Below are 23,079 nucleotides of genomic sequence, written 5' to 3'. Positions count from 1 at the left end.
GAGACAAATACCAGAGCAGAGACTGCATCTGTGTTGATATTTACTTTTGTTAAGGATAGTGGTCATTACCAAGTGATATCAGAGCAGGTTGCTCTTTGCAGGTTATTTTTGACTGTAAGTGAAAGGAGAAGGAAAAGCAGAACAGGTCCATCTCTGCCTATCTCCTTTTCTGCCTTTTCCAAACAATTGTTAGTATAGCATCTGAGCTGGTGGGTCTGGCATGTGTTAAAATCTGCACTGATGCATGAAAAAATTACTGATACATGTTCAGACATTTCTTATTCTGGGAATTTGCTCCTCTTCAATCTCTTGCATCTGTGCGGATAGCTTCATAAACAGACTAAACTCCCAATGCAGTGGTGCAGAGAATCTGCCCACTAAATAGTAAGAGACATACTGGAGCAAACTGCTGCTCTCTTTCCTGTGATAATGGATGTGCATTCAGGCAGCTATGTGAATCTTTACAAATGGAGCAATCCTGAAATCAGGGCAGACTTAGATCCTGTTTCCTTCCGATGAAACAGCTGTTCTTATCATTCTTTTTTTTTTTAAATAGGAAGTCATGCAAACAGAAAATGAATTGGTAGGAGTTGCTAGCTGCTTGCTCACAGGTACATCTGAGTAGTTATGTTTTGTAGCCTTTTTCCACTCTAAATCTTGCAGAATTTTTCTAAGATGAGTATCTGGATCCCTAAATGACACATAAGGAAAAACTACACTTTTTTCACCACATGGTTTGAAGTTGCACCAAATCAGTAGTAGAACTGGCAACAGAATTGTCTTTATACCCATTTTGGTCTTCTGCTGATGCCAGAACAATTGTCAGCACATCTCGGGGGTTTGACAGACCCTGTTGCTGGAGGTAGATTTCAGCATTACACTTGTTCACGTCAACCACCTAACATTTGTCTTGGCAAGGCTGAGATGGCCACAAATATATGTGTGTCCTGGAAACATTTGGAAGTGTCTGGAGCAGTATTTACAGATGTTGACTGTGGTGCAGGCTGACTTTAGTTAACTGTCTGGCAATCAGCTCCAGCTGGGCCACAAGGGCTTCTTCATGTCTCTAGATCTGTCTGGGGTAAGATGGGAGGATGATCTGAAACTGGTGCCTCCTTAGCCCATGTAACCATTGCAGGACTACAGGTGAGAGAAGATAGGGTGTTTCTGGCCCCTGGGTTTGATGTTGCTGCAGACTTTCTATACAAACTCTACGTGGCAAGCCAGCTTTTCAGCAAAACTCCAAATCCAGACAATTTGTTTTATAATCTAGTTTTGTTGCAAGGAGACATTTTCATGTTAATCAGTGAACAGGTGACATGTTTTAGCTCCACCTTCCACTGCAGTCTAGGGAAAACAAAGGTGAAGCAGACAGCAGGAAAATTACTTTATTCTCAGACTCGGATCTCCAGCCTCCTGGAGAAGCAAAGAAAGTGTTTACAGGTTACAGTGACTAGCTTTGGCTATGATCTGAAAATGCAGAATTGACATGAATTTGGTAAGAGTCTTCAGATAAACATGCTGCTAAACAATTGGGATTACAGGTGCTCCCTTTTGGTGAGATAGTTGCATGCATTGTTAGTTTCTTAAAATGCTCAGCATAATATTCTGATTTTGATGCATGTGTCCCTAGCACAGCCCTCCTCATTTCCATCAACAGTAAGCATTTGGGAAGTTTCCACAAAGGTGTGCTCTCATCTGCAGCATGTTGCAAATTTACTGTTTGTTGTTCCTCACATTTGCAGAAAGGCAGCTGGAGAATGTTGGGAGAATTAGCACCAGTGCTGGCACTTAATTCGGTGGGGCACTTGCAACCCTTGCATCTTGGTGTCTGTAATCAGTTTAAACTTGATAGGTTTTCAGTGTTTTCATTTTCTAAATTGATTTATCTGTGTAAAAGGGTACAGGTTGTCCTCTGCTGGGAACAAGTTTCCAAGGTTTTTAATCTTGCTGTTTATCAATGCAAAGAATAGTCTTGTCAATGTGAATCATCCTCTTCTTTGTAGTTGTACTGTTTCACTCATCTCCCCAGGTCTTTGGCTAACTTCATATTCACTTCAGCTGGGAGTATCCTTATAGCTTCACTTGTACGTTGCTTAGGACAGCAGTTAGAACATGAAGACCCTTTGTCTGCCCACCTAAGCAAACGTATATGCAGTTTTCTCCCATGACCCTTCTCTCTTCTTCAATTCAGCCTAATTGCTGGAAGCGATTCACTGTCATTCCGTTTGAAAACCACCTCCAGCAGGTCTGTCTGCTGATCCATGCCTTCTCTTTCCAGAGCTGTGGCAGATGGTCTTTACCTCCACTTGTCAGGTTTGGCTCCAGAACACACCCCTCATATCTAGAACAATTGGGGTTGCGGGGCTTGAGGCTCAAAGAATTGAAATGGTTTTTGTTTTCTGCAGGACCTTAAGGCTAGCCGCTTTTGATCTGAGGTTGGAGATACCATGAAGACATGTCTTTTGGGTTTTGAGTTATCTTCTGCCAGATCTAAAAGCTGACCTGCACTTTCTTCCTCCCCCCCCCCCCCCAGTGCTTTTTGACCACCTATATTGACCTAACAATAGCATGGTCTTGAAAACTTGACTTACTAAATTTTCTTTTGATCCTGTGAACAGAAAGGTCTGCTGAGGGGTATTTGGACGTGGTAGATAATGTTGTTTTTCTACTGGTTAGGGCCTAGCTTTGGAATGTGGTTTTAACACAGTTCACTGTGTCCTGACTAAGCAAACTGAGAAATTAAATTGGCTAATGCAGCTTTCTGCAATGCTTGTCCCACAAACTTAGCTGAACAGCTTCCAAATTACTGTTAGTTGCAACGAATAGCTGATGAGGGAGCACAGCAATGAGTTTTCAGAACTGAATGCATTTGATTTCCTTTCTTGTAACCATTTTTCTTCCAATATGTGTTTTTTGCAGTGATACTGAAAGCCGAAAATTATGCAAGAAGATGAAAGTAGATCCAAATTCAAAGGAGAAAGGAGTGGAATTACTCCATTATAAGTGAGTGCTGGTCTGGGATTTCTAGTTCCTAATTGTTGATGTCCATGTTAGGACCATTCGTTCTCCTTGCAGCTTCATACTGCTGCAGCATAAAGACAACTTATCCTTTGACATGTGAAATTGATTGCTGCTTCTTCAGTTTGCAAGCATGTGTTGTGATAGAAGTTGAGATAAATTTATTCTACTGTTGAATAGAGTACACTAAAAGCACGAGCGGGGCCTAGGAGAGAGATGCCCAGTGGACTAAAACTACCCAGCACACAGGGCTGATGCCTGAGACTTGAGCTCTCTTACTTTCTCTGTCACGTGCCCGCTGGCATGTGCCTTGGGCAAGTCACTTCATTCTGTGCTTGCTCTTCTGACTTGATATAGTACTTAATAAAGTAAGTGGAGAAAGGCAAGTGTAGTGAGACAGCAAGAGATTTTCTTCCTGGAAATAATAGGTGTGGGAGTACTGTTAAGTGCACGAGACAGCAAGCAGCTGCATCTCCATCTCCAAAGATCATGCCTTAGTAAATATTCTTGTTAAAGTGTCAGAGAGGAAATTATTTACTAGTAACCTGTTTGCTTTACACTTTGTTTTGCACCCTCCCTTTTTCCTTCCTCTTTTCTTCCCCACCCACTTAAGTTACTGTACTGTAAATTCTGCTTAGTTCTGTGGCTTCAGCAGGGTAATGCTGCTTGGTTAGTGAGAAGTGAGGAAGAGCAGCTGTATAATTTCCAGCAATGTTACTGTAAGTTAACACTATTCCTCACTCCTTGTTCAACAGGGACGGTGCGTTTCATACTGAATATAACAGAGCAGTCACATTGAAGGTACATTTAAATATTTGATTATTATTCTTTTGCTTTTGTTAGATATGGTGGGAGACACTTGTGGATTAAAAACAGGTGTTGGTACTTTTTCATGCTGTAGGCATGAAAGGGAGGGGGTTAATCTTCATAAACAGCTGTCAGAATGACCTAAAGGTTTTTGCGTGTGTGTGTGTGTGTCTGCCAAGTCACAGATCCAGGAAAATTGTTTATTATTAAAAAGATTTAACCCATATTGAACTGTAATGTAAATTGTGAATTAACTTGCAGGCTGGTAACAAACAAGGATTTTATTTGTTTAATTACAAGGTGCTGTTAATGGTGGTATAACTAAAAGTATTAGTTGATATGGCATTTTGATAAGTTCTCTGAGGTTTTTAGATTGTGTATTTACAAACTGTAAAGAGAGCTGAGTGGCCTTATCTATTACTGGGTTATGGAACCACAGTTCCTATGGATGTGCCCTGAGTACAGCAGGGATTAAATGACCTTCCTTCTCCTGCAAACATTGACACAGGGCAACAGAAAGCAACATTCTGTGAGTGCAATAGAAGGAAAAAGACATGAAACATGAACTGAATATGTAGATCGTAATGATGGTGGAAATGGTGGACTAAAAACACTACAAGCAGACCAAAAGTGTGCAGCCTTCCTCTGCAAAGCTCTGGTGAAGCGCTGAGAGTATTCTTACGTGAGGCTGCAGCCCTGCAATGACTTGGTTTCCAAAAATGACTTCTGTCCAGCTCTGACGCCCAGTTCCCATTTCTCCTCCAGCATACCAGGGCTTTGCACCATCACCCGTCTTGTGGAGGCTTGATGATACCACCCCAGGCTGACGTTGTTACATTTTCTTCCCTTTTCTGGCTCGTTCAGGGGTTTTGCCTGGGGTGGAGGAAAGCCTGTGTGAGATGCTACATGAACCCAAGTCTGTCAGAGTGGCTGTTCCGAAGCACACTTGCTCCAGACCTTCCTTTTACAGCCAGAGTTGTGGAGGACTGATGAGGGGACTGTTTTGGAAGCGCACCCTGGCTTGGGTCATCCATTCAGCCTGCTTTTAGGGTTGCATGCAGGATTTTTCTGAGGTGGGACGAGTAGGACCACGTATCTTCCCATCTTCTGCAGCAGAAATCTTGCCTGGCGCTAGGAAGGACAATATTAGATACCCAGCCTAATCAGCAGGTTCCTGAAACTCCTTCTGTACTTAGTGAAGAAATGTACCTGGTGAATTTTTTTCCCTCTTGGTGGGTGATGGGTCAAGGGAGACTTGTTATGTTTGGGTGATTTGAACAATGCGTGTGTCTTTCCTGCCCTCCATAAAGTGCTGCAACCAGGAATCAGTGCTGTGACTCTGCCTTACGGATCAGATCAGAAAGCATCTGCAGAGCCCCAGGGGGCGTTGGGCTGAGAGGCAATCATAGCACAAGAGGAACCATACCGTTTATTCCTTCAGTGGCTGTTTTGTTATGAGCATTTTCCCCTTCCCCTTTGCCCTGCCAGCTGGAGAGAAGGAAGCAGCATCCTGTGGACAGGGATGTGGGATTCCAGCATGACTGGAAGATGGATTTTGAAGCTCACTCACTCTAAGAGCTCCAGTCTTTCTTCATTTAACTGCCCTGTGAAACCAGCTGCTAATGATTTACAGGTTGGACACTGTATCAGAGCTGGGCAGTGGTTAAATAACTCAGCTGAGTGTTTACTTGTTCTGCTGCTCACAGCTGCCTGAATAATTTCTGTATTTCTCCCTCTGTACCACTTCTCCCTGTTTTCTTGTGTTGAGGTGGTGACCCTTGTTTCTCTCTCAGCTGTGTTTGTCAGGAGTCTCCTAGTACATTACGAACAGCGAGCAGCAGAGCAACACAATTATGTAGGGTATCATAGTTATTTTACGGACAGGTGGACACACTGAAGAACAGGGAGATTAAAGGATTTGTTTCACATGATTCAGCAAGCTAGTGGTAATAAAACTTGGATCTTCTTTCCAGGCATCCAGTAGACATATATTAATATATGTATGACATTTTGGAGAATGATGGACACAGTTTTGAAGAATTGTAAAAGGATTCTTTGGAAGTAATCGGCAATTTAATAGATGTGGCTGATCCAGCTGATAGTGTACTTGGGTTTTTAAGAAAAGCTTTTAATATCTTAAAGTAACTAAATCCTTATGTAATTAGCAGAGATGCCCTTGTGGGTTTACTGTTAGAAAAATGAGGAATAAAGCATATTCCAGTGTTCACAGTGAGGGGAAGTTAGTTAGCAGTCAGAACCTCCTGCTGCTGAGACCTGTGCTAGGATCTAAGCTGTTTGGGCTATTTGGTAAAGAGAGATAGACTGCAAGATAACAAATCTCAGTGGTGCAAAACTGTTAGGAGTAGTTTTCAAAAAGTATTTCCTAGTCTTTGCAGAAGGGCTTAGGTTCTCACAATACCAAGTGGTTTGTCAATATGAAAGTAGGAACTTGTAGGGTAATGAACGTGAGAGGGAAGGAAAGAACACCGCTCCAACTGTGCTGGAGTAATGCATACTGTTGTAATGGGGTTTGGATTACCAGTCAGGGCAGCGGTTGGTTTGGAAATAAAAGTCAAATGATTAGGAAAGGAGCAGAGAAGGGAATAGGAAGTGTTATACCACCATTTGAGTCCATTGGGTTCTTTCATCTTGTGTTTTGTAAATTATTCTGGTTGCCCCATCAAGTGAAAGGTGTAAAAGTATTGCAGAAGGATGATCAGATGGTGCAGGTGGCCTGAATATGTACGTGAAGATTCTTGGGCTTGGAAAAAGGGACAACTGGAAGAGATTGGTAGATACATGTATAACTGTGAGTAGCTTGAAAAAGGAAATGATTACCTTCCCCCCCGCCCCCCCCCAGTTTTGGTGCAGTGGTGTTTTGGGACAGCCAGTTTGAAACAAATGACTATACAGTGTTTGAAAAAAAACCCCAAACTTGTGGAACTTATAGCTATGTGTTGTGAAAGCCAAGAATTTAGGAGTCTTAAAAACAGTTTTAGGTAGTCATAAAGGATAGATCGATTGGCAGTTAGCAAGCACAGAGGTCCAAATACAACAGCTGGTGCAGAGTTCATAAACTGAATTACTTTTTGCCAGCAATTGAGAGCATATACCAGTGTATGCTATTTAAGAATGGTACTAGTATAGTTCCCCACCCCCTCCCCCCCAAGTATCTGTAGTCAGCTGCTGTTGGAGACTTAAGCATAGATCAATCTTTGACCTTAACTGATAGGTCTGTTCATATGTTGCTTTAGCCACACCATGTCCTAATCCTCAATAGTGCCTTAAGGCTAGTATCCAGACTTTGTTTATTACATGATGAAACCTCTTCTGGAGGATAAAGTACAGGCAGAGTTTTACTTGCCTTCTAAAATGGAGAAAACTCATTAAAGTACAAATCTGCTCAGTACTAGCAAACGGATTAGACTAACCCAGTAAATTGGTTGTGCTTTAAACTGAATCCTTTTCAAGTTTGCTCTTACAAGGTGTATGTGTGTGAAATCAAGGGAGGCCTTTTTATTAGCATCCCTACTGCATTATACTTGAAAGGAGTGAAAAGTACAGGGATGTGTTTGTGTGTGTATGTATTTTTCAGGTTAAAACCTAGGTCCATACATGATAGCCAGCTATTATGCTGTTAAAACTTGCTTGCTTTTAGCAACATAGGCTGGATGAAGCCATGCCCTGTGCTCTACTGAATTGCTGGTTAAAGTTCAAAGCTGTCACAGGGGTTCGGGCAGTGGGCTACAGTCCATCGTGGCTCAGTGCCATGGGGTCAAAGTGGGTCCTGACCATGTCATGGCAGGACAGGAGCATAGCTGATTCTGTGGGGGATTGCTGTGGCCTGGATCTTGCTCAGGTGTCTAACCCAGCAGCCTGGGGACCGCTGCTTTTCTATGATTAGAAGGAGGTGATTTGTTTGGGGCTGGGGCAGGCGGGGGTGTCTTTCCTATTTAAAGACACACAAGACATTCTCTTCACTGCATGGAGTAATGAGCGCAAGGCAACATGCTGCCTGCTCCTGCCAGAAGACATTACACATCTAATTTTTTCAGTCTTGGCTGAGAGGAAGAGGCTGGATGAATTAAATCTCTTTAATGCACCATCCTCTAACCATATCTGTTTCTACATGACTGAACTTGGCATGCAGGAATTCTTGAAACTAGCAGAGTCAATTGCACTCATTAGCTGTTTAAAATGTGGACCCCTCTCTCCTCCTCTCCAGTGTATAGTTGAGGTCTGTGCAGACTGAGAGTGAGCTTGATGTAGCTTTCCTAAATGTAGAACATCTCTGCTGCTTTGTCCTGTTCTCTCCTTTCCCCATGTATTATCAGATCTTCTTAGAGCATCATTTGGGATGTTAATGCCTCTAGTTTTAGAGCTTTTGCAACTGTAAGTCCATTATAAATTACTTTTTTTTTTTTCTCTAGCTAGCTCCTTTCTCTGCTAATGCCATATTAAAACAAATTTCTTCTCCTTGAAGTGTTTGTGGTCCCTACATTACTACCTCACCCCTTAGGTCTTCTTACTGTGTACATTAAGTGCTTTGCTTGCTGTCTAGTTACTAATATATGCTGCCTCTTGTGATAAGACAAATCTTTTCAATATTAGCTGTGCAAGTAGACAGAAATACAAATGCAATAAATGGATCCTGCTGTAAGCTCTGAATCCTCCCGAGCCTTGCAGTACCAACTGAGATGCAAGAAAATGAGCTGAACTCTACTATCTGTTGATAAGTTTTTGGAATGTTTTACTAGAGCAGCCCCACCAAAGGCAGAGAGCTGGCAAAAGCATCTCTGAGACATTCAGCAGCATGTGTCACTAGGTGTGCTGCTAACCTGATCTTGAGAAGGTGGAGTACAAACCTAGGCTTTTAGAGAGATATTCTTGGTGTGTGATAGTATATATTCAGCTCTGCTCTTCACTCACGAGCTGATTTGGCAAAATATGCCATGGGCTGAAAAAGGCCTCAGTGAAGCTTTTCTATGCTCCAGCTCCAAGGAAGTTCACTTAGTGCTGTGGCAGCAGCATCTACTCACTGTTACATAGAAGGAAGCTCCTCGTGGACCTTGGTATGTTACTGGTGTGGCAGAGATCCTGCCTTGGAGTGGACACCTAGCTACAAACAATGCCACAGAGGGAGAAATGGGATCAGTCTGTGTGGTGAATGAATGCAGAATACCAAGTAGTATGTTTTCAAGAGCACAAATGTCTGAGGATAACAGTGATCAAGCCTGTGCTTCCATGTACAGCTGGAATGAGGGGCAGTGTGACTCTGCTGGAATCCATGGAGAGCATTTCATTGCCTTTGGAGGGCTGGAGTTTCTGTCAGGCAGAAGCTGAAATCAGAACCATCAGAGAGTATTTCCTTATGATAAAGAGGGTATCTGGTTTACCGAAACAGATTGTTCATTGTGTGTCGGTCAGATAAACCAGTCATAAAGTATGTGTGCATGTGTACTTAGCTTGTTGAATATGTAAGCTGCAGAATCCTAGGTTCTTGTATTTCCCACTTCTCTTGTCATGTTTACTTCTTACTCTCCTACTTAATACCCATTCAGTACAGTTTCTAGGTAGATGGGTCATAGAGGAAACTATTGGTGGGTTATTCTTCCTTTGACCAAAGCAGCAGTTTGATCTTTGAAGTGTGGCGTTCACTGCTTTTGCTCACAGCGAGTGTCAGTGGGCCCTCCAACTAGTCCTGTTGGATTCAAAGGCTACTCAGATATGGTGAAGGGCATGGGAACCTGACCTCAACATAAAGAGAAATCTTTCCTGCTAAGCCAGGAAGTAGGTATGGAAGTGTTACGTATCTAGTACCATTGAAAGAGCTCTTTGAAGGATTCTTGAAGCTACTGTTTGTGTATCGGTCTACTTCCACGCTGTTTTCCTCAGTTTTATAGTGGAAATGGGATATCAGTTGTGAGGAAGGAATGCACACACATGTGACTTGGTTCTGCAATAGATTTGTGTTCATCTGCATCAGAGCAGATGCATATATGCGCAGAAAAGCAAACGTGCTAATTGGATGGGGTTTGCATGACAGCATGAGTTTGAGATTTAATGTCTCATGGTTTCCATTCGTTTTGCTTTAAAAACTTTTTCCCCTGTTTGTTACAGTCTATGGTGGCCTTTCTCAAGGATCCAGAAGGCGCTCCACTGTGGGAGGAGGATCCCGAAGCCAAAGATGTTGTGCATGTTGATAGTGAAAAGGTACATTAGCTGGATAGATGTTGTATATGTTTTATAAATACATGGGATGAAGGGAATGTCTATGTTTGTGTTAACTCTTAATGAAGCACCATTATTTCCTTTTTTAGGAAGGAAAGTGTAACGCACCCAAACTGTTTTAGGTGACTTGATAGAGTATGTGGATTGTGGTAACTATAAAGTGTCCTGCTTCTCACCTTCCTCTCCCCTATGTGTGGTCATGATATTAGTCTGCAGCTACATGGCGGGTATCAAAGCATTGTGGATTGTGTGGCAGAAGAGACCTGTTTGTCTCGGGTGTAGCGGCTTGCAAGATGCAGTCACTGCAGGGTGCCAGTAGGAGGTAAAATGCTGCTCTTGCAACTGCAGGTGGTTGTTAAACGTTGGGTTCCTTCATATACCCGAAGTTGTCTGGAGCAGGAAGGAACAGGATCCATATCTTCAGGGATTTAACCTTGTACAGTAACTGTCCTCTTATTTTTAAGTGGGAAAGCAGCAAATATGATGAGACTACCTTAAAAAAACCAGTGCCACTATAGAGCTACCCATTATATTCTTTCTAATATAATCAGCTTGGTCTTTTGTATTAGTTTCTTAGTCTGTATATTTTTAAAACTTTAATTGATTAGACTCTAGCTGGTATTTCATAAAGGGCCTTTTCAATTTTCTAGCTTTCATTTTTAATATTAGAAACAGTTATTTTGACATTCAGTTTTTGTAGGAAGATTAATTTTTAATGTTCGCCCTCTGTAGTCTATTACAAGCCTTCCAAGGGTTGCATTCAATTTGAAAACTTCATCTGGTTTCTCTATCATGCTGATACTGAAAAATCTTTTTTCATGGCTTCTAATACCTTCAGCAAGGTTTCATAGTGTATAAACTGAACTTGTTTTGTTTATTATTGAGTCTGACTTTTTAGAGTATGGCTTTTTGGATGAGTCGGGGAAGAAAAAGTTTCCAGTCAGAGATTCTGCAGTGAGAATGAACCAAACCATGCAACTTCCACATCTCAACAGTGAAGATACTGCTCTAGGATATTTAGCATATATTCAGATCTATAATAAATTTTGCCATCTTATTTCAAATTAAAATTGAACAAGGAGAAGAAAGTAGTCTTGTCTGTTAGAAAAGGTGACCCCTCTTCCCTCAAATAAATGAGCCTATATTCTACGGATACATATATTAATTTTTTTTGAAGTAGTAACACAAATAATGAGGCATTCATGTGTACAGGCTTGTTTTTATTTTCTGTGGTTCATTCTCTAGGAATTGAGAAGGCTTCTGAAGAAGGAAGACAGACCTCTTCTGATGATGTTCTATGCCCCCTGTAAGTAACAGCATGTCCTGTCACCTCCATCTCCCTTCTCCACTGAGAGATGTCCAGGTCTGACTAGAAGCTTCACCTGTCCTTCACTAATGCCATCTTGGCCTATCTTTATCATTCAACTCCTTGTGTTGTTCTACCTGTTTGTCCTCAGTTTTCCCTAGTTGCCCATCACTTTTATCCTAGTCTTGCCTCTTCTTGTGATGATGCCTCTCGCTTAACGTTCTTTTAAGCAGCTGCTTTCTGTAATTTCTTTACCTGTTGACCTTTCTAGATTTGTGTTGTACAAGGCAGAAACACTGTATGCTGAGTGCATAAGTGTTAATACATCTGCTTGAGAGTGCCTAGCCCTCTGGCATGTATGGAGCTCTTACTTGCAAATGGGTGTTGCTCACGCTTTCTACTTTTGCAGTTTGGGCCATAGATGAGACAGGCTGGTTCCATGCAAGCAAAACATCTCCAGAGGAGACCATGGAGTTAAAACCCAACAACTTATTTGTTCTTCCTAACTGCAGGCAGAGGGAACAGTGCAGTGGTCAGGAGCAGGAATATCTTTCCTACTCCACTGTGTTCCTACCCACACAGGCAGGAGGAACTTGAATACAAGTGGGATTTCACAATGGCAGCAGGAAGGAAAGAAAAGAGCATACTGGAGTCACTGAATTAGTTTTGTGACCTTGGCCTTGTATTGCTGCTACCTTGTCATTGCATTGGCCACTTATTCCTTAATTTTGCAGATTTATAACTGCTTTTTTGTGTTTCCTAGTGACTGGTATGTGAGAGGCTTTCCAGCTCTTCAAAAAAAGATGGTGTTGCACTGGAGTTGTTGCTCAGATGGAAAGCAGGGGAGCCATGTGAAGGGAATGAATGTGTGACCTAAGCTAGAAAAGGCTCCCAGCACTGCCCTAATAGGGAAATTGATGTTAGGCACCACTAGCAATTTGTTGGCTGATTCTCTTTAAAACTGTGCCCCATGGCAGCATTATCTGATGTTTCTTAGTGTATTTTCTCTTGTAATTACTGCCTGAAATGCCATTCTACCTTTTTAGTCTCATCTGAGTACTGCCAAGATAACCAGAATTGTCCAAGACTTAGTTTGATGCACCACTAAGAGAATGTTTTTTTCCTGTAATTAGTTGCAGTTCTGTGCCTTCCAACTCTGCAGCCAGGATGGTCCTGCGTGGCCTGGCATGACACGTGGTCCTTCCCAGTAGCTGCTGCTGCATTAGCATCAGCGGGAGACGATACGCCTGCCTCTGCCTGTAAATAGCCCCTTTGGGGAGAGTTCAGCTGCAGAGTGCTTTCACAGTTTACCTGCATCTCGAATAATTGTTTTCCACAACTGAGTCTCTCCCTGGAATGTGCCTTATCTAACCCTTCGTTCTCTTTGAACCATTCCCCCAGAAACCCTCCTCCTTCCAGTTTCTCTCCTTTGAAGTGGCAAAACACCTGCTAGTCTTCAGTGCTGTAATACTTCTGCTGCTTTCTAAACTGCTGTGAAGGAAGCCTACTTGTAAGGTGTTTTTTTTCTCCCCTCTGACTTTGCAGTTCATAATTCCCTCATCTTTTATTTAATACACAAGGCCTTCTAACTTGGTTCTTATCCAGTTTTTCTTTTCTTACTCCTGTTACTGGAGACAGGATATAGTTGCATTAAAATACTGGCTTTGGGCAGCTGAAGTTACAGGTTACATACAGGTGTTACCTTTCATAACTGGGAGCAGCAAATCAAGGCTGGTCGCTAAAAGAAGTTTTGCTTTACTTTTAAGAGGTGACTTGAGGAGGTCTTTAGCATGAGAGGAAGTGAGAGGCTTTGTCTGGGAAGCTGTGGGGAAGACAGCTGCATTATTTCTCTGCTTTGTTGGAGGCACAGGCTTTAGATTCATTGTGCAGATTCATAGGAAATGGGCTCTTTCATTACATAGCAGTGCAGGAGGAGATGAAAGCTACTGCAGACTTAAATGTAGTTTCTTCAGTATTTCAGGAGTACTTGGTCTGGGTAAAACGACTCTGAGCAAAGACATGCTTTCCTTTAGAAGATATTACCTGCCATTTGGAGACCATTCACTGTACTTTTGGACCTATATTATAAAGTCAGACAGCACTAAATATGAAAAATTAGGTATACTTAGAGGCATTCAGATTTATTTCTAGTTAACACTGTCAAAAGAAGACTCCTGTAGGAAATGGTCTGGATCTGGCAGCAAAAAGCAGCTGTTTACAACATCATTGAAAACAGGGCTTTAAAAATGGAAGTGTTAACTAGTGGAAAAAGTAATGTGTTTGTTTAAGCCCTCCACTTTTGAGACAAAATAGAAGAAGAAACACAAGAAGAAAAAAATAACTTTTATGCTTGTATAGGGATATATGGGGCTTGACAGTGTCCTGAACAGCATAACCCAGAAATGGGTGGGCAGGAGGGGTACTGAAGTGGGTTTGGGAGCAGAGCTTTTTGAGGCAGCAGCAGAGCTGGGAATGGAAGGATGGTAGGGGTGATGGCTGGGTGGAGGAGGCTGGCATGTGCCTGTGCTCCAGAAGGGAGTCCAGGGAGCAGCAAAAGGTTGAAGAGCGGAAGAGAGGGAAATTGGTAGCTGGGGGAGTTTAGGGCCTGAGGCTTCTGAAGAGAGAAGAAACAGAGGACCCAGAAGACGGTGTTAACAACTCGTATCTTTTAATGTCTGCCCAGTGGTTTGGTTGAAGCTGCAAGACCTCAGTGGGCCTCAAATGAGTGGTCTGTGCCCACCAAGAAATAGTCATTTTGACCAGCACTAATTTAACAACCTCACTGGCAATTTCAGCACAGAGATCAAAGGTGGAAAGACCACAGAAACAAGAGCTCTCTGTCCTTTGATTAAAGGATGTTCCTCCAAGGCATGCTGATGTGATCCTAAACCAATGGCTGCAGAATCTGTTCCTCCTTTCTGGAAGATACTTTCAAAACTATCATCTCTTCACCAGAACAGAAGTGTTGACTACAGTCCCGTGATGGATCCAACAGTTTCCACAATTAAGTGTCTGGAGTGTTTGGGCAGAGCTTCCTTTCTTTTATGCTGCCTGCACTCCTGCCTCTTCCCCTGTGCATGCACACATTTTACTTGGCAGGGGTAAAACCTGCTGCTTATAAGGTGATTTACTGCTAATCTGCTTACAGTCAGAGCATCGCCAAACAGCTCTTAGAACTCTCCAACTATACGTTAGTGGTCTTCCTCACTTGCCTTTTGTCTTTTCCTCAGTGCATAAAGTTACTGTATCTTACAGAGGGTGTTGCTTCTTCCCAGTTACGACTTCTCAATTAACAGAGCACTGTTTCAACTTTTGATGTCTGCTTAATGTGTTTATGCAATGCTTCTCAAATTAATTTCAAAGACTTGTTAAGCTGGGGTGAATCTGAAGTACCTCTCCCCATCTCTTAAAGACCAGAAATGCACAAAGCTCTTTGGTTTGAGTTCACAAGCATGACATCTTCCATTGACTTTGTGTGAATTTCACCTTATGTTCCCCTCTGGGCTCAGCTCAGAGCCTGAGGAATGTAAAATGGTGTTACTCTTTCCAAAACTGGGTTGAGAAATAAGTATGAAAATTAATAACATGAAAAACATGGAAAAACAGCTACATGTAACAAGAAGTAACATTCTTAGAAAATAATAATTACTTAGTGAAACAGATGAATTTTGGTTTATTTTGTTTTAAATTTAAAACCATGTTGTTTCATGTGCTTTGGAACATAAATCCTGTAGGACTGGCTGAATAGAGTTGTTGGCATATTACTTACACAATTTCTTTTTTATCAGGGTGTGGTGTTTGTAAGAGAATGATGCCATCTTATCAGCAGGCAGCCACAGAACTGAAGGGTAAATATGTAAGTGAGAAGATAAGATTTATATGAAATTTTAAAAATCCTTTTGACGCTTCTTTGAGTATTTAAAACCGCAGATATTTATTGAAGTGGGGAATTTTTAAGCAAGTGGAAACAAAACAGAAATGAATGACTTTGCTCCACATCCCTTCAGGATTGTCCCTTGGTTTTTATTAAAACTTTGGAGAATGAGGTGTTAACTTGCTTTCCCTTTAGATAAAGTGTAGTTCTTGCCATGAAAGAAAGGGTTTGTGTTTAGACTCTCATTTGTGAGTTTGTAGTCCTTTTGAGTTCATTTTGGCAAAGATAAAAAATGTTTGCCGTAATGGGTTTGAATCAGCTTTTTGGCCTGACGTTTCATAGCAGGGTCAAGGGTGGATGCCCTTATAGTAATCATTAATCCAATTTTTTAGTGGAGAATCACATTGTCATGGGAGGGGGATTTCCCTACATTAGCTACTGATTGTCCTCCTAGCCACTAAGCGTAAGCATTAATAAAGTCGTGCAGTTTTACTATAGCTCTGCCAACAAAGTTAGCATTCATACCGCATTGAAATGAAAGTCAGTTCTGACTGCAATAAAATCCATCAACAGCAGTCACAATAATTTAGTTACCTGTTTGTACTAATATGGCTTATTGATCTCTCTAAGCAAGTCAAAGGCATTTCTCTAGTGAAGATTTTATAATGTGCTTAACGTATAATTTGTATTATACCAATAATACATGAGTGACAAAGAAATGAGACTGTTTCATGGCTTCAGCTGGATTTGGTCTGACTCTGAGTGTTGGGTCATTCACTGTTGAGCTTACAGGTTTCCTCAGGAGAGGCAGTATGGGACGAGGAAAGGATGAAGCACTGTGGTTCCTTGCTAGGGCAGCTCTGGCCGTTGCCGCTCATAAGCGCCGAGTGCTGTCAGACTCCCTCACGCTCTCCCAGCTAGTTGTTTTTCAGAAGAGTTTTCTCTAAATCCTTGTTTGCTTAGGGCTGAAACGAGTGGGAGTTGTTGAGATCTATTTAGGAAGTGGTACAACCCTTGAAGATATTTTCAAGAGTGTTTTCATCTAGCCAGGCAGCACTCTAATGCCATCTCCCCTTGGCGGCGAGCGTGCTGCTGTCCTTGGGAAGGCACTCCTGCCCCCCGTGTGGGCACACTGCAGGGTGTGGAGTGGGCCGGAATTGGGAGCGTAAAGGATCACCTGCAGAGGTAGCGCCAGAGAGGAGGCATGCTGCAGAGCACTGCGTTCTCCTGCAATTATCCCTTCCTGGTCCGTGTGCAGCTTGATTTACTACAGAATTTAGACTCTGGATCTATTCTAGTTCCTTCCTCACTTGGAAGTGGTTTCTGTAGATCTGAGCTAATCCTGCACAGCTGAGTGCCAGGTCTGTGGCACAGCTCTGAGACTGGCAGCAACTGTGCTTGATGCTGCTCAGGTAAGGGGTGCTTTTTGTAGTGGAGTGGTTTTAGTGCAAGATCAGTTCAGAGGAAAACCCAGTTATGCCACTGCCACCCGTGTCTTTCACAAAAATCAGTCTGTTCATCTAAAGTTGGCCTCATTAGTTTCCTGAGTGGGATATGTACACAGTTTGTCATTTCTAAAGTTAACTGTACTTGTCATAAATTATCCATGGGGTACCTTAGCGCGATGGTGACCTCTAGATCAGACTTTGCTGGAAAGTTTATGATTGGTTTGGATGAGCTGAAGGTTTGACCTTTTAATCTGACCTGTCATTAGCTATCAGGATGTGCCAGGCTTAAAAGCGATTATTGCTATTATATAGCAGGAAAATTAAGTACAGTATTGGCTGGTTCATAGGTCCTAAAAATGAAAAGGTGAACTGTACCTGTCACTGGTTGCTGTGTTCTCTTGGGACTGGTTGCTTCTTGTCCTGGCTCTATTAGGGAGAGGGAGGCAGTGTGGCATTTTCAATGGTATGTTTGCTTTAGATCTTGCAGTTCCATTACGCCCAGTGCAGAAGGAAAAAGAAGCTCTACATTGTAAGAGGATGGCTTCTTTTATCCTTGATATGAGAGATTCCTGTGGTTTGTGGGTGGGATGGGCTCTGGTGAGTGACTGTCACTGATGCACCATGGCCTCAGTGCAGGGAGGAGCTAACTGGTGGTCAGCAAAGCACTTTAGCATCTCCTTAATGCCCGTGGACTTCATGAGTGTGCCAGAATGCTTTACTCAGTAAAGACTGGCTTGAGCCTTTACTTAAGCGCTTTCCTCCTTTGGTGCTTGTCTCATGGTGGTTTTTTTTCTTTTTTTTTTTAATAAAAACATGAGACTTCAGAAGCATAAAATTCCTATGCTTATTTCAGATATCAAATAAAGGACAAAAAAATTCTCTTCATTAAACTTGGCTTTAGGAAGGCTTCAAGTAGTGGTGTGCGGTACCAATTTGGGAGCAATCCAGTCAAGCAAAACTGTGAAGGAAGGGAGAGGTGACAGTAGAATAGGAATGGCCAGAAGCCCAGAAGACATGGCCAGCTGGGAAATGTTCAAAGTTCGTTTAGGTTATAGGTAGCTTGGTGGGAGGGATTGAAAGATGTCAAATGTCACTGCAGAGGTGAGAGGAATAAACTGATTCTTGTGGCTATTACATGAGGTAATGGACTTAAATTGAAGTCAGGATTGTTTAGTTGTTTGGTGAAAGCAAATTAGCTGAACATCTGGCAGGAGCAGCTTAGGTATAGAGTGTGGATCCTGGCTGTGGGTAGTAGGTATATTTTGATGGTCCCTGACAGCCTGATGTTACATAATTCTGTGATTATAGGCCAGCTAAAGCTGTCACTTCTGTCATTAAAAAGTAATCCCGTTGTAACAGGCTTTTTTGCTTACTATGCTTCCTGCGATATACAAACAACATAATGAATCCAAGTTACTGACTTGTATCAATCACTGCAGGCTGGGTGGACACAGTGACATTGTAGCAGAGTACCTGGAATGGCTGAGAACATTCATTTAAGACCTAGGAAATCCCCTGAAAGTTCATGGCAGGTGTGAAATCTGGTAGACTGGTGTTTATGAGGGAATTAGTTGATGAACCTGGTTCTTGCTTTATAAAGCAACCACTGTGTCTTGATCCTATTGCATTTACCTGTCCTTAAGTGGTGATATGGGGGATAAGGGAAGGGGAGAATTGAGTCTAGATAATCTCATATGAATTAAGTCAATCTGGTTGTTGGAACTACAAGGAAAATTCAAAGAGACTTGGCTAGACAGTGTAAAACCTATTTCTGTACTCTTTTCAGTTAACTTTCCTTTATCCTTTCTCAGGATAGGGGAGAGAAAACAAAGTATCTTTTTGTGAATTTCTAGCACATTCTTAGAAAAGGTTGACCTTCAAATGAGGATTTTCTGCTTTAAGATTTATTTCATGCTGGCTCTGAGCACATTTGGTTGGTCTGTGCAGTTTGCTGCAGTCAGGAAACTGGTATTAAATTGTGATGTGGTATTTCAGCTGGAAGGAGAAAATCCTGGTTCGGGAGGAGGAAGGAGGACGGGTTTGGATTAAGACCCTGCTGCTAAAATGATTTAAGCTGTCAATGCTATAAACTAAGTTAATCATGAAGTGGTATCTCAGCAATTCACTGGCTGCAGGTTTGACAGCAGAATAACCTCTGTGTATCCTACACCCACAGAAACTCAGAATCAGTACTGTCTTCAGATTTTCAGATCAGAAGTTTTTAGAAGACAGCTGGACAGGGCACAGGATCGTTCTCAGGAGCCCTGAGCCTGAAGCTTGGGGTGAAGGGCTTTTGAGGTAGAGGAAGGGTTGGGACAGAAGTAAGGAAAGTGGAGGAGAGGCCTTTTGTTTCACTTGCTCGTCTGAAAAGTTGCTATGCTTCTGCGCCCCTCTATCTGTAGGACAGGGTTAGTTCTTAAGTCTCGTTATACCCTGTCTGGTAAGTTAACATATTTAAAGCATATAAATGCCATGTGGTATTTCCTGAGTTTATGGAAATAGGGTACATACTACTTTTCCATCCAAATAATGCTGATTTCCCCATGCCATTCAGTAAGTCCATTTTTGAACTGGGATAATGCCAGTGCGTGGCTCGTTAGAGCTTCTCGACATTGGCTGAGATTGTAAATTCATTGCTGGAGTGGAAACTAGAGAGATGAGGGTGGAACTTCTTGTGTCCTAGCTAATGTTTGGATGCAAACTAAGCCATGTACTTGTAGAAGAAAAAAAAATCTCGTTAGGCTTGTACTGTAGCTTAAAATCCAAATACACAAAGAATAGCACAAGTAGTGTCATTGAGAGAATTTCCTTTAGGTATTTCTGTTAGTGGGTGAATAAAAAGAAACAGAGATGCTTGCAGAACAAGGAGGAGGTGACAAGCTGATTGGGGTGGGCTTTCTGTGGACTAGACTGAAATATTGCTCTGTTCCCTCTTGTATAAAATCAGAAAAACTTCACTGCCTTTTACCAGAGATCCCCTTTCTTTAGAGTAATATGAATGAAGTAGGAACCTGTCCAGTTGTTTTTACTTAACTCTAAAAAAAAGTTATAATGTTCCTGCTGTATTGTAAGAATCAATATGATTACGCTTTATTTTTTCAGGTTCTTGCGGGGATGAATGTTTACTCTGCTGAATTTGAAAGGATAAAGGAAGAATACAATGTCCGGGGATATCCTACAATCTGCTATTTTGAGTCAGTTACGTTTTGCTACTATTTTAGAAATCATACACAACTATAATTGCATGTTCTTATCTTCCAGGGCAAGGACTAAAACTTGTTTTGTTGCTTTAACAGGAAAGGAAAGTTCCTGTTCCACTTTGAGAACTATGGTGCTACTGCGGCAGATATAGCAGAGTGGCTGAAAAAGTAAGACATTGAACTTCATGCACTCCACCTTTTATACACTCTTTGTTATTTACAGAATGTAATGGTTTAGGAGGAGCCATCTCTCCCTCATTCCCTCTTCTTGGAAGAACAAACAAAACTACCCTGCTGAGATTGGCTAAACTAGTACAGAGAGAGATTGCCTAATGTTTGGTTTTTAGCTTGCATGCCTTGCATTTCACAATTGCATTTCATCTCTAATAGGAGGAGACTGTGGACCAAAGTAAATGCAGATACACAGATCTCGGCTTCATTAAAAATGCCTGCTTAAACTTCCAGTGATCTTGGGTGCCTGAACTTAATACCTTGCAAAAGGTCTTGACGTTTTTTGTCTTATTAAAAAGGTATATACCACATGTGCAGTTCTCACTGGTTCTTCAGCCTTTAGCTGGGGCCTTTAAAGTGTCTTACAGAGGCAAACCAGAGATCAAGGCAGCCCGTATTGCTAGTAATTTATGTCTGTCTTTCCTTTTACGGCATGAAGTGGTGTTGAAAGCATCTTGTTCTACCCAAAGCAAGCTATCTGCAGTCATAAATATTTGGGGGGCTGAATGAGCCTATGGGACTAGCAGTTGAGAGAGACAGAAAAATTGTGTGAGTGGGTGTATAGTGGCTCTTCAGCTGGTGCAAATTGCACATTGTCAGGGAAGCTGATAGAGCAGCTGGAGAGAGCAGAGATAGTGTGGTGATGGAGAAATACAGTCAGCAGTTAGCCCTGGCTCTTGGGCATTATGTCATCTTTGTAATGCACCCTTGTTTGCTGCAGCCACAGAAATAATCTTGAAATGAAGCTAATAGAAGGAAACAACTGCATGGGAAGGAACAGACAGTTGCAAACCATTGTGATAACATGGCTTAGATAAATTGGCTCAGAATAAATGTGTTTTACTGTACCAGTGGGGCTACTCTGGGAACATGCCTGTGGTTGGAGGTATCCCAGGGTCTTCAGCAGTGGTAGACTAGGTGCTTCAGGATTGGGAGCCCACAAGTGAAATAACAGCAGCTTTCCTGTTAGCATCAGAAGGTACAAACACTACAGGTGAGTATTTCCTAGTGGATCAAAGAAGAGGAATTTAGCCATAGTCTTTAAGTCTTATTTAGTCCATTAAGCCTTCAGATATAAAAGATCTAGATGGCAACTCCAGCAATGCTGAGGAGATGATCAGCCATTGGAGCAAGGTTATGACTTCATCAGCTGTGTTTTATTATGCTTTTCAGTTTTGCAAGGATGTGGTTATCTCTGGGATACCACATGTGAACCATTAGATGTTTGGGGTGGGTTTTTTCCCCTGTCTGCCCACATAATGTCCAGATAATCCCTGTAATATGCAGTGCCTTTATATCAGTGCTGTGACACCAAGTGAACATGGCTATTGGAGGCAAAGCAAAACAGCTGCAAGCTCTTTCCAATGATAATCGCTGCTAACAAGTCACTGTGGGTTTTGGCTGATATTTCAGCAGTCCAGAGCTAAAGACAGCTGTTTGTCCTCACTTAGTGTTAGTGCATGCTTATTAGTTTCCCAAAAGATGATCTGAGCAGTAGCCTTCTTGCCCCTGTTCTGTATAATAAGTACAACTTTTAAGGAAACCACATTGAGAAATTACTCATACTTGAATTTTGCCAGTAATTGATGCTGCAATTAAAACTGTACATGGGGTAAATCTGCTATGTGCATAACATTATATTACTCTGAGGAATCTGCAGTATAAGTAGTCAAATGGTATGGCAAGGGCTTTAGGAAAGCCAAAGAACGTAATTAGATAGCTGCAGAGTGTATAGGCTATATTTCAGAGTAGAGTAATAATTGAAATAGTTTCAGGAAGTCACCCTGGTGCCAGATACTGCTCTGTGGAGCAGGGGCACAGGAGTGCCAGAATGTACATGGCAGCCTATGCTGAGGAAAGCCAGTGCCTTTTTATACTGTGCATGCATGTGTTATCATCACAGATTCTCATAAGAGAATCCAGCAGACATTGAGCCATATGAAATGACCTATTTTTTGTGGACACTAGGTACACACTGAAGAAAAGCAATTGTTTCTCTTCCCTCTCCCCCTTCTCTATTTTTCCCCTCTCAATGTTACTGGTAAAGTGCTGAATGATTATCTGTGCGAATTTGTGGGGAGGGCATGATATAACTTAATAAAGGATAGAATTATTTAAATTACTGAAAGGATGTTTTCCATCTTTTTTCCTCTCGGAACAAGAGCTGCTAGTTTGGAGGGCTCCAACACCTTTTCTTGTACTACTTATTGAAGGTGCTTCTTTCTTATGCTGGAGTGTGCTAATGCATCAGTCTTAAGGATACTTAACCTCTCTTATCTTTCTAATAGGCACTAGCTACTATCTTACGGAGTTTCAGACATTTTCATGAGGAGATAGAGAGAAACCATCATACAGCCTTACACCAACTCACAGTGTTATTAACATGAGAGATGCTATCTTGTACATACCACAATTTAAAAAAAATAGTATCTGATTCATAGCTGTATCAGCCTGGATGGCAGGCAAGCCAGACAGTTTCTTGCTGCTTTTAGTAGCTGCTTAGTTTGTCTTGCTGTTTTTAAGGACTCCTCATGGGCCCTTCCTTAGCCCCAGCTATTCAGTTAAGTCAAGAACTTGTTCTCTGTTTTTAATTGAATTAGCTCTTGATAACTGTTCCAGACTTCTGTCATCCTATTTTTGGTCTTCAGGCATTGAGTGTGCCTTGTCTCAGTTGTAAATGAATTTTAGATTTTGCTTGTTGCTTCCTCCAGGCTTTGAGATGCTTCTTACCAACTCCTGTGTAGGCTTATTAGCATGCACAGCATTTTAAATTGGACCATTTAAATAAACATCCTGTGCCCTGCTCTACTAATTCTTTACTGAAATAGGCCATGCCAGGTCCTGCTGAAGAGTGTTCTCCCACTGCTTTGTAGCCACTGTGTCTATATTCATCATGCTCTGCCTACTCAACCCACCTCCCCTTCCAAATTCAGTAAGTGTCATGGTGTTTTCTGGAAAGCC

The 23,079-nt window shown here is 41.9% G+C and overlaps 1 protein-coding gene across 1 annotated transcript in view; it reads left to right on the top strand.

Annotated features, from left to right (window-relative positions):
- The window catches only part of PDIA5 (protein disulfide isomerase family A member 5), a 102,029-nt gene that overhangs the window by 25,911 nt on the left and 53,039 nt on the right, over nucleotides 1-23,079 (top strand). Inside the window, exons 4-10 of the mRNA XM_037397087.1 lie at nucleotides 2,923-3,006; nucleotides 3,777-3,822; nucleotides 9,949-10,041; nucleotides 11,305-11,365; nucleotides 15,154-15,221; nucleotides 19,790-19,881; nucleotides 19,984-20,055. Coding sequence (XP_037252984.1) covers nucleotides 2,923-3,006; nucleotides 3,777-3,822; nucleotides 9,949-10,041; nucleotides 11,305-11,365; nucleotides 15,154-15,221; nucleotides 19,790-19,881; nucleotides 19,984-20,055 — 516 coding nt within the window. The remainder of the gene's footprint in view (nucleotides 1-2,922; nucleotides 3,007-3,776; nucleotides 3,823-9,948; nucleotides 10,042-11,304; nucleotides 11,366-15,153; nucleotides 15,222-19,789; nucleotides 19,882-19,983; nucleotides 20,056-23,079) is intronic.

This window comes from Falco rusticolus, chromosome 8 (genome assembly GCF_015220075.1).
Source record: "Falco rusticolus isolate bFalRus1 chromosome 8, bFalRus1.pri, whole genome shotgun sequence".
Classification (NCBI taxonomy): Eukaryota; Metazoa; Chordata; class Aves; order Falconiformes; family Falconidae; genus Falco; species Falco rusticolus.
This window is presented reverse-complemented; position numbering and strand designations above follow the sequence as displayed.